This window comes from Vulpes vulpes, chromosome 1, assembly GCF_048418805.1.
Source record: "Vulpes vulpes isolate BD-2025 chromosome 1, VulVul3, whole genome shotgun sequence".
NCBI classification, from domain to species: Eukaryota; Metazoa; Chordata; class Mammalia; order Carnivora; family Canidae; genus Vulpes; species Vulpes vulpes.
Window position 1 is genome coordinate 35,884,095 of NC_132780.1, and position 11,454 is coordinate 35,895,548.

The 11,454-nt window shown below is 35.7% G+C and overlaps 1 protein-coding gene across 2 annotated transcripts in view; it reads left to right on the forward strand.

Annotated features, from left to right (window-relative positions):
- The window catches only part of C1H9orf85 (chromosome 1 C9orf85 homolog), a 62,320-nt gene extending 51,495 nt beyond the window's left edge, over positions 1–10,825 (forward strand). For both annotated transcript variants that reach the window (XM_026001552.2, XM_072762624.1), the window contains 2 exons: positions 8,054–8,167; positions 8,692–10,825. In XM_026001552.2, coding sequence (XP_025857337.1) covers positions 8,054–8,167; positions 8,692–8,836 — 259 coding nt within the window. In that variant the 3' untranslated portion in view covers positions 8,837–10,825. The remainder of the gene's footprint in view (positions 1–8,053; positions 8,168–8,691) is intronic.
- The last annotated feature ends 629 nt before the right edge of the window (positions 10,826–11,454 follow it).

The following is an 11,454-nucleotide window of genomic DNA, read 5'->3' on the forward strand; positions in this document are numbered from 1 at the left end:
AACATACACACATTTTCTTTCCACCAACAAAAAGTGAAAATAGGTAGTCCATGTCAGATAGAGAAGACAGGGAACCTCCCTGAAACCAATGGAGTTTTGGCAGCCAGTTGGGTATATTCCTTAAAGTCCATATCCTGAGGTAGACAAACCAGACAATTAGCTCTAGTCTCATAGCCACTAACCTGGGAAATTAATTAGAATCAAGCAGTATTCATCCATTCCTCTCAAGATGTATTCCAGATCTGACACACAAAAGCCTTAGCAAACAAACAGAAGATGAGTAACTCAGGAGTAACAGAGGGAGGCATGTACAGGATCATGGAAATTCTAAAAATAAGTAACATTTATATGAGCTAAGGAGAGGTGACAGGTCTTGAGGATACCATTAGGAGGAGGGTGAGAGGAGAGGAGATATTTAGAAAACAAAGATTGTGCTATTATGTTGGTAAGTGTCTAGGTAAAGTAGAATTTCTGATAATAGCTGTCTTCCTGGTATAAGCAAGCAATTGTGTGAGAAGTGAAGGGCTTTCCTGAATCTGCTAGGTTTTGATTTCTTTTAACTCAACATAATGTTCACACCAAAGTGGCCCATCTTGGGGTGGTCTGCCCTTGTCCCCTATACTTTTAAAGAAGAACAATTTTTTTTATATTTTGTTTTTTTTTTTTAATTTTTTATATTTTGGTGATGATCAGGATTTATCAGGATTTTTTTTATCATGACTTTGTTGTTGTAGCTAAGAAATCTTTGCCTGGCCCAGGGTTACCAAATGTTTTCTCCTGTATTTTCTTTTAGATGTTGCATAATTCTTGGTTTTGTATTTGGGCTTATGATCCTTTTCCTGTTAATTTTATGGATAGCCAGTTCCAGCATCATTAGTTGGAAGGACCATTTTTTTCTCCATTGAATCCCCTTTGTACTGTGCTGAAAATCAATTGATTATATATGTATGGATCTATTTCTGGAATCTGTTTTGTCCCATTGATCTATATGTCTGTCCTTCCACCAGTGCCACACTAACTTGACTACTACAGCCTTATGGTTAGATTGAAATCCAATCATGTGTCTTCCAGCCTGGCTTTCTTTTTCAAAATCGTTTTGACTATTAATAGATTTTTGCTTTTCCTTATAACTTTTAGAATCTATTTGTCAATTTCTACAGAAAGACATTGGTCATTGCTAGAACATTGATATAGTTGTTTTTTTTTTAAAGATTTTATTTATTTATTCATGAGAGACACAGAGAGAAAGAGAGAGGCAGAGATACAGGCAGAGGGAGAAGCAGGCTCCATGCAGGGAGCCTGACATGGGACTTGATTCTGGGTCTCCAGGATCATGCCCTGAAGGTGGCGCTAAACCGCTGAGCCACCCGGGCTGCCCAAACATTGATATAGTTTATTTTTGTTTATGGACTGTATGTACTATCACTTTCATAAACTCACTTTTTATTTATTTTTTAAAATTTCAAAAATTTTAAAGACTTTATTTATTCATGAGAGACAGGGAGAGGGAGAGAGAGAGGCAGAGACATATAGGCAGAGGAAGAAGCAGGCTGCATGCAGGGAGCCTGATGTGGGACTTGATCCCAGGACTCTAGGACCATGCCCTGAGCCCGACATGGGACTTGATCCTGGGTCTCCAGGATCATGCCCTGGGCCGAAGGCGGCACTAAACCGCTGAGCCTCCCGGGCTGCCCAATTGTATTTCTTTTTTGCCTTAGCTGCACTGCCTAGAACCCCTAGTATGTTTTTGAAAAGGAATAATGAAGGCCTATATTCTTGCCCTGTTCCTAATGTTTTGGGGAATGTATTCATTTTTTCATCAGTAAGTGTGATATGAGCTGTAGTTTCTTTGTAGGTGCTTTTTATTAGGTTGAGGAAGTTTCCTTATACTTTGCTGAGAGTTTTTGTCATGAACAGATGTTAAACTTTGTTAAATGCTTTTTCTACATCTAATGAGATAATTTTTGGTTTTCCATCAATTTGGTGCATGATTTTAATTTTGAATCAGCTTTGCATGCCCTTGGATAAAGCCTACTTGGTCGTGATGTATATCCTTTTTATATGTTGCTAAGTTTCAGTTGCTGACATTTTGTCATAGGTTTTGTATTTGTTTTGCTGTGATATTAGGGTCTCATCAAATGAGTTGGGAAGTATTCCTTCCTATTTTGTTTTCTGTTTTCTGGAAGGATTTGTGTAAAATTAGTACTATTTCTTTTTACTTTTTTTTTAAATTAGTACTATTTCTTATTTGGTAGAATTTTTTTTTTAAGATTTTATTTATTTATTCATGAGAGACACAGAGAGAGGCAGAGACATAGGCAGAGGGAAAAGCAGACTCCCTGTGGGGAGCCTGATGTGGGACTCTATCCCAGGACCCTGGGATCAGAACCTGACCCAGAGGCAGACACTGAACCACTGAGCCGCCCAGGTGCTCCTTATGTGGTAGAATTCACTAGTGAAGCCATTCTGCGGCTGGAGTTTTCAACTATGATTAAATTTTTCTTTAATGGGTAGAGTTTTTAGATTATCTGTTTCTTCTTGAGCAAGTTTTGATAGTATGCTTTTTCAGAAATATGTCTATTTCTTTTTTTAAAAAATTATTTATTTATTTATTTATTTGGGAGAGAAAGTGTGACCCCTGGTGGGGGGAGGGGCAGAGGAAGAGGGAGAAGGAGACTCCCCACTGAGCAGGGAACTGGACACAGGGCTCATTCCCAGGAACTCGAATTCATGACCTGAGCTGAAGGCAGAGACTTAACTGACTGAGCCACCCAGATGCCTCAGAAATGTATCTGTTTGGGACACCTGAGTGCTCAGTGGTTGAGCGTCTGCCTTTGGTTCAAGTGGTGGATCCTGGGGTCCTGCATTGGGCTCCCCACAGGGAGCCTACTTCTCCCTCTGCTTATATCTCTGCCTCTGTGTCTGTGTCTCTCATGAATAAATAAATAAAATCTTTTTTTTTTAAAGTGTCTGTTTGAATGAAGTTGTTGGATTTATAGGTATAGAGTTGTTAGTAAAATTTATTATTTTAATATCTGTTGGATTTGCCTAGTGCTATCTCTTCTCTCATTCTTGATATTGGTAATTTGTCTCTTTTTTTTAATCTTCATGAATCTGGCTTTGTATTTATGAATTATATTAATTTCTTTTTAAAAGAGCCAGCTTTTGGTTTTATTGATTTTCTCTATTTTTCTGTTTTCAATTTTATTGATTTTTTAAAAATATTTTGTTTTTAAGCAATCTCTATACCCAACATAGGACTGGAACTCATGACACCAAGATCAAGAGTCACATGCTGTACTGACTGAGCTAGCCAGGCACCCAATTTTATTGATTTTTTTAAAGTAATCTCTATCTTCAATGTGGGCTTGAACCATCATGACCCCAAGATCAAGCATCGCATGCTCTTAACAACTGAGCTAGCCAGGCCCCATTCAATTTCATTGATTTTGGTTTTATTGATATTGCTTCCTTCCTTTTGTTTTCTTTGAATTTATTTTATTTCTTTTTTCCCCTCCGCTTTCTTAAAGTAGAGGTTTAGGTAGTGTTTAATATAAATATTTAATTATATGAATTTCCCAGGAACATTTGTATTTCTGTTCTATAAATTTTGATGTTGTGTTTTCATTGTTGTTCAGTCGAAGTATTTTTTTAAGTCTTCTTTCTTTTTAATTTTTTTTAAAAATTCATTTATTTCAGAGAGAGAGAACTTGTGCATGCACACACGCACATGAATGGGGTGGCGGGGTGGGGGAGACAAAGGGCGAGGGAGAAGCAAACTCCCTGCTTAGTGGGGAACCCAATGTGGGGCTTAATTCCAGGACCCTGAGATCATACCCTGAGCTGAAATCAAGAGTTAGACGCATAGCTGACTGAGCCACCCAGGTGCTCCCAGGCAAAATATTTTCTGATTTTCCCTGTGATTTCCTCTTTGACCTGTAGGTCATCTAGGAGTGTTTTTTTTTTCTAGATATTAGGGCATTTTCCAGATATTTTTGTTTTTATTGATTTCTACTTAATTTCACTATGGTAAAAAACAAATTTCAGGTTAAAAATCTTTTTTTAATTTGTTGAGATTGGTTTTATGGCTCATGATATGGTCTGTCTTATGGAATGCTCCATGTGTACTTGAAGAGAATATATTGCTCTTGTTGGGTTGGAGTGTTCTGTAAATTTGACAGCGTTCTATCAACCAAGTGTTCAGTATCTTTATTGACTTTTTGTATACTTGTTCCATCAGTTACAGAGAGAGAAGTGTTAAAGTCCTTAACAGTACTTGTGGATTTTTCTACTTCTCTTTTTATCAATAACTTTGCCTCATTTATTTTAACACCCAATTGTTAGGTGCATAAACACTTAGGATTTTTCAGTGTTTTAGGAAAATTGATCCCATAATTGTCATGTAATAATTCTTTTTTATACCGCAAAATTTTCTTTAAAGTATATTTTGATGATAACATAGTGACTCTAGCTTTCTGTTGATTAGTGTTTGCATGTTTTTTTTTTCCCTTGTCCTACTTTTAACTACATGTCTATGTTTATTTTTTTTTAATATTTTATTTATTTACTCATGAGAGACACAGAGAGAGAGAGAGAGAGAGAAAGGCAGAGACACAGGCAGAGGGAGAAAAGCAGGCTCCGTGCAGGGAGCCCGACGTGGGACTCGATCCCAGGTCTCCAGGATCACACCCTGGGCCGAAGACAGCGCTAAACCGCTGAGCCACCGGGGCTGCCCACATGTCTATGTTTAAAGTGAATTTCTGCTGTCTTGGGTCTCTCATTCCAAGTTTTTCTTAGGTTTGACTTTTTACAAAAAGCCTTATGAAGGGGGCACCTGGGTGGGTCTGTGGTTGAGCATCTGGCTTTGATTCAGGTTGTGATCCCAGGGTCCTGGGATGGAGGACCCCACAGGGAACCTGCTTCTCCTCCTGCCTATGTCTCTGCCTCTCTCTGTGTGTCTCTCATGAATAAATTTTAAAAATCTTAAAAAAAATTAATAATAAAGGGAGAAGCAGGCCACCCTGCAGGGAGCCCAACGTGTGGGACTCGATCCCAGAACCCCGGGGTCACGACTTGAGCCAAAGGCAGATGCTCAACCACTGAGCCACCCAGGCATCCCTCCACATTATTATTACTGATACCTGTTATTGTCTTTCTTTATGGTAATAGTCATTCTAGTGCTGTGAGGTAATATGTCATTAAAGTTTTGATTTGCTTTTCCCTGGTGTCTAGTGATGTGGAACATCTTTTCATGTGCTTATTGGCCATTTACATATCTTATTTTGTTGTGATTCTGGGGTTTCTGGGATTAAGTCCTGCATCAGGCTCCCCATAGGGAGCCTGCTTCTCCCTCTGCCTATGTCTCTGCCTCTCTTTTGGTGTCTTTCATGAATAAATAAAATCTTTAAAACAAAACAAAACTGTAGTTATTATGCTATCCATGACTTTATTTATTTTATAACTGGAAGTTTATACCTTTTAATTTCTTTCTTTTTAATGTCTGAATAATATTCCATTGTATATTTTACTCATTTTCTTCATTCGTCTATCAGTAGACACTTTATTTATTTATTTATTTATTTACTTACTTACTTACTTACTTATTTATTTGGGTAATCTCTATGCCCAAAGTGGGGCTCAAACTCATGAACTCAAGATTAAGAATTGCATACTCTGCTGATAGCCAGCCAGGTGCCTATAGGTTGTTTCCATTTTTTGACTATTACAAATAATTCTGCAGGTAACATGGGGTGCGTCCATGTTTGTGAGTTAGTGTTTTTATTTTCTGCAAATAAATACCCAGAAATGAAGTTAGTAGATCATATAGAATTTCTAGTATTGGTTTTTTTAGGAACTTCCATATTCTTTTATATAGTGGCTACACTAATTTACATTCCTACCAACATTGCACAAGGGTTCCCTTTTTCTCCATATCCTCACTAATGCTTATTTCTTGTCTTTTTGAGAACAGCCATTCTAACATGTATGGGGAGATATCTCATTGTGGTTTTGATCTGCATTTCCCTGGTAATTAATGATGTACATTTTTTTCATCCCTGTTGGCCATCTGTATGTCTTTTCTGGAAAAGTGTCTATTGAGATTCTCTTCCCATTTATTTATTTTTTATTTTTTAAAAAATTTTATTTATTTACTCATGAGAGACACACACACACAGAAAGGCAGAGACACAGGCAGAGGGAGAAGCAGGCTCCATGCCCGGAGTCTGATGCGGGACTCAATCCCAGGTCTCCATGATTAGGCCCTGGACTGAAGGTTGGCGCTAAACCGCTGAGGCTACCCTCTCTTCCCATTTATAATCAGACTGTGGTTTTGCTATTGAGTTGTGTGAGTTGGTTATATTTTGGATATTAATTCTTTCTCAAATACTGTGTATGATTTGTAAGTATTTTCTCCTGCTTAGTAGGTTACCTTTTCATTTTGTTGATAGTTTCCTTTGCTGGGCAGAAGCTTTTTAGTTTGATGTGCCACTTACTTTTAATTTTGCTGCTTTACTTTTAGTCTTTTTTCTTTTTTTAAAAAAGAATTTATTTATTTATTGGAGAGAGAACAGGAGAGAGAGAGACAGAGAGAGAGAGAGAATGCATGAGGAGGGACAGAGGGAGAAGTAAACTCTCACTGAGCAGGGAGTCTGATGCAGTACTCCATTCCAAGACCCTGGGATCATTGACCTGGGCTGAAGGCAGATATTTAACCACTGAGCTACCCAGGCGCCCTACTTTTAGTCTTAAATCCAAAAAATTATTGCTAAGACCTTTATCAAGGAGTTTATTGCCCATGTTTTCTTCTAGGAATTTTATAGTTTCAGGTCTTACATTCAAGTCTTTAACCCATTTTGAGTGAATTTTTGTGTATGGTGTAAGATAGGGCTCAGTTTCATTCTCTCTCTCTCTCTCTCTCTTTTTTTTTTTTTTTTTAGTTTCATTCTTTTATATGTGGCTGTCCAGTTTTCCCAGCACTATTTATTGAAGAGATTGTTCTTTCCATATTATTTGTCCTTGGCTCCTTTGTAGTAAATTAATTGACCATATATATATTAAAGAATTAATACCAATTCTTCTCAAACTATTCCACAATGTAGAAAAGAAGGGAGTACTGCCACACTCATTTTATGAGGCTTACATCACCCTGATACCAAAACCAGACGAAGATGCTAGAAGAAAAGAAAATTACTGGCCTGTGTGCCTGATGCACATAGACACAAAAATCCTCAACAAAATATTAGCAAACCAAATTCAACAATACATGAAAAGGATCATACAAAATGATCAAGTATGATTTATTCCAGGGATACAAGGATAGTTTAATATCTGCCAGTCAATGTGATGCACTACATTAACAAAATAAAGGATAAAAATAATATGATCATCTCAATAGATACAAAAAAGCATTAGACAAAAAAATTCAACATTTTTTAATGATAAAAACTCTCAAAATAGGGTAAAGAGGGAACATACCTCTACATAATAAAAGCCATATATGACAAGCCCATAGTTAACATTATACTCAACAATAAACAGCTGGAAGCTTTTCCTCTAAGATCAGGAACAAGACAAGGACGCCCATTCTTGTCACTTTGATTCAACATATTACTGAAAGTCAGCCAGGGTAATTAGGCAAGAAAAAGAAATAAAAGAGATCCAAATAAGAAAGGAAGAAGTAAGACTGTCAGTATTTGCAGATGGCATTTTTAAAAGCTTTAAGAAAGTAGATAAATCTGGAGTGCTTGCCTGACTCATTCGGTGGAGCATGTGACTCTTGATCTCGAAGTCATGAGTTCAAGCCCCACGTTGGGTCTAGAGCTTACTTAAAATTTGAAAAAAAAGATAATTTTCAAGTACTAATATTTTGTAATATCAGCTGTTAGAGATGCTATATAATCGATCTAAATTGACATAAGTAACTGAGATTGAAATATAAGAGTTCTGATTTTTAGGATTTTCACTTGTATATTTAACTATACCCCCTTATTTCATCAAATAAATCTTAGGTAATTAGATAAAAATAATACTTGATTTTTTTTCCCACTTTCAGTGTTAAATGTTTACAAAAATCAGTAAAGGATTCTTATCACATAATATGTAGACCATGTGCCTGTGAACTTGAAGTTTGCGCAAAATGTGGAAAGAAAGAAGACATTGTTATTCCGTGAGTATTTTTTTTTTTTTTAATGTTTGGAATTTACTCTTTTAGTAAGTGTTTTTTAATGTGTAGAATTTTCTTTTAAGAAAACATCTAGTAGCTCTGAGAGTCTTATGGTAGTGTGTATCACACCCTATTTAGACTTCTTTTTTCTACCTACCAGGAAAAAGTCCTAATTATTTGTTACATTTTTCTATCATTCCAGTAAAAATAAATATATATTTGTAGGAAATTAAAATATTTAGCCATGAGGTTCACATTCATCACTCATCCAAGAAGAATTTACTCATTATGCAACTACTTTACTTTAATGGACATCACATATTAATTTCTTCGAGCCTACTTTATTGACTACAGTGTTATAATTGATTGGATCTTGACTGACGTTAACCTTCAAGGATCTTTTTCTCTGTACTAATTTTATTAGACTCTCTTAATCAGGAAATGTACTATAAAGTTCTTTTCAATCTGCAGTTAAATAATGAAAGCCTGAGAAATAAAGATAAATTTTTTTAACTTTTTATTTTTAGGTTTAATAAGGAACCAGAAAAGACAGAAAATCCTGAAATTAATCTACATTCCAACCACAGAAGTTGTAGAAGAAATGAAGAAAGTGATGATGACTTAGATTTTGATATTGATTTAGATGACCCAAAAGATAATCAAGTAGATTAATATTTTAAAAGTCAGTTTGAAAACATGAAATTCTGCAGAACTTTTGACTTTTGAGACTTTTACACAAAAATACTGTGAAATCCTAGTGAGATAAATAGCAAAAACCTATGGAAAACAAGCAAAATTCATACATGGACAATTTGAATTATGCATGATACTTGGATAATTAAATACTTTCTTCCAAAGTTAATTATAATAAATTTTAAGTAGCAGATACTGGATTATCTGCCAAAATGAGTATTAAGATATCATATTGCGGGCAGCCCTGGTGGTCCAGTGGTTTGGTGCTGCCTTCAGCCCAGGGCCTGATCCTGGAGACCCGGGATCAAGTCCCACGTCAGGCTCCTTGTGTGGAGCCTGCTTTTCCCTCTGCCTGTGTCTCTGCCTCACTCTTTCTCGCTCTCTCTCTCTTATGAGTGAATAAATAAAATAAAATAATATATCATATTGCATATGGGAATTATTTAGAAGAGTATATTATCTGATACCAAACTAAACAAGATTCAGAATTGTTGGTTGTTACAATAATATAATACTATCTCATTAATACTATCTCAATAATATAATACTATCTCATGGAAAAATCAGATGATATTACTAGTGCTAGCCTCAAAAATTCGTCCTCATTAAATATCTTTTCATAGATTGACCTCAAATAAATGGCCCACATAACAAAGCCCACTTACTTATAAGTTTGCTTGTTATAAAAATCTCATTATTTTTTAAATAATAATGTTTAACAAGTGTATACAGCTTTTCTTTCAAAGTATTTTTACAGGGATGCCTGGGTGGCTCAGCGGTTTGGCATCTGCCTTCAGCCCAGGGCGTGATCCTGGAGACCTGGGATCAAGTCCCACATTGGGCTCCCTGCATGGAGCCTCCTTCTGTCTCTGCCTCTGTCTCTGCCTCTCTCTCTGTGTCTCTCATGAATAAATCAATAAAATCTTTAAAAAAAGAAAAACGTATTTTTACATACCTGATTGTAGTTTTTTACCTCCCTTCCTTTGCAAAATATACATACAGGAAAAAATGAATAAAATTCATATGCATAGTTTAATAAATAATTATTAAGGAAAGTCATACATCTGTCATTCAGATGAAGAAACTACTTTTAAACAATAAAAATGAGCTTATCTGATTTTTAATCTTTTTTCTTTCTATTTTGAAATATCTCAAACCTAAAGAAAACAGCAAAATAGTACAATGTATATACTTGTATATATAGTATATTCTTCATCTAGATTCATAATTGATTTGCTACATGATTTTCATTGTATCTCAAGAGATTGATATAGATATATATTTATTGAACCATTTGAAAATAAGTGGCAAACACTGGTTTCGAACTTTATATGAACAGACTTATACCATGCATGTTATTTTATATCTCTATTTTATTGTTTGTGAGATTGATCCATGTTGTTGTAAGAGCTCCAATTTGTTCATTTTATGTTACTGTGTTTTATTCCATTGTCTTTACATATCACGATTTATTTATCCTCTTTAATGTTGAGGGATATTTGAGTTATCTTAAGATTTTCCTAGTGCAAAGAATACTCCTATGAGCATTGTTACATGTGTTTCTTGGTACATATGTCTCTTTTCTTGGTACACGTTTCTATTAGATATATATCTAGCAGTAGTATAGGCCATCCAGCCATATGCATATGCATCTTCAGAATTACTGTATAATGCCACGCTATCTTTCCAGAGGAATTGTTATCTCCTTTTCCCACAGCAACATATTACGTGCTCTGTATCCTTTCTAACACTTGATCTTTAAATTTCTATCAGTTTGATAAGTGTGCAATGTATGCTTTTGTCTTATTAATTTATAATTTATATGTATATTTATGCATATACACACATATATGTACCACATCTTTTTATCCTTTCATCTATGGATGGATGGACACTTACATTGCTTCCATATCTAGGCTATTGTAAGTAATGCTGCAATAAACATAGGGCTGCATATATCTTTTCAAATTAATGTTTTTGTTTCCTTTGGGTAAATTCCCAGGGGATGGGATTGCTGGATCATATAGTATTTCTATTTTTATTTTTTATTTATTTTTTTGAATTTATTTATTTATTCATGAGAGACACAAAGAGGGGGGAGGCAGAGACACAGGCAGAGGGAGAAGCAGGTTCCATGCAGGGAGCTCGACGTGGGACTCAATCCCCTGTCTCCAGGATCACGCCCTGGGCTGAAGGCGGCGCTAAACCACTGAGCCACCTGGGCTGCCCAGTATTTCTATTTTTAAAGAAATGTTTTTGAGGAAACTTCATACTGTTTACCATAGTGGTTGCACCAACTGACATTCCCATGAACAATACACAAGGGTTCCCTTTTCTCCACATCCTCACCAGTATTTGCTATTTCTTCTTTCTGAGAGTGGCCATTGTGATGAAGTGTGAGATGATTGCTCATTGTGGTTTTGATTTACATTTTCCTGATGATTAGTGATGTCAAGCGAGCATCCTTTCACGTGTCACTTGGCCACCTATATGTCATCTTTGGAAAAATGTCTATTCAAACCCTCTACCCGTTTTTAATCAGATTTTTTGTTTAAAAATATAAAATCTTATCAAAACATTAAGGAAAATGGACATAT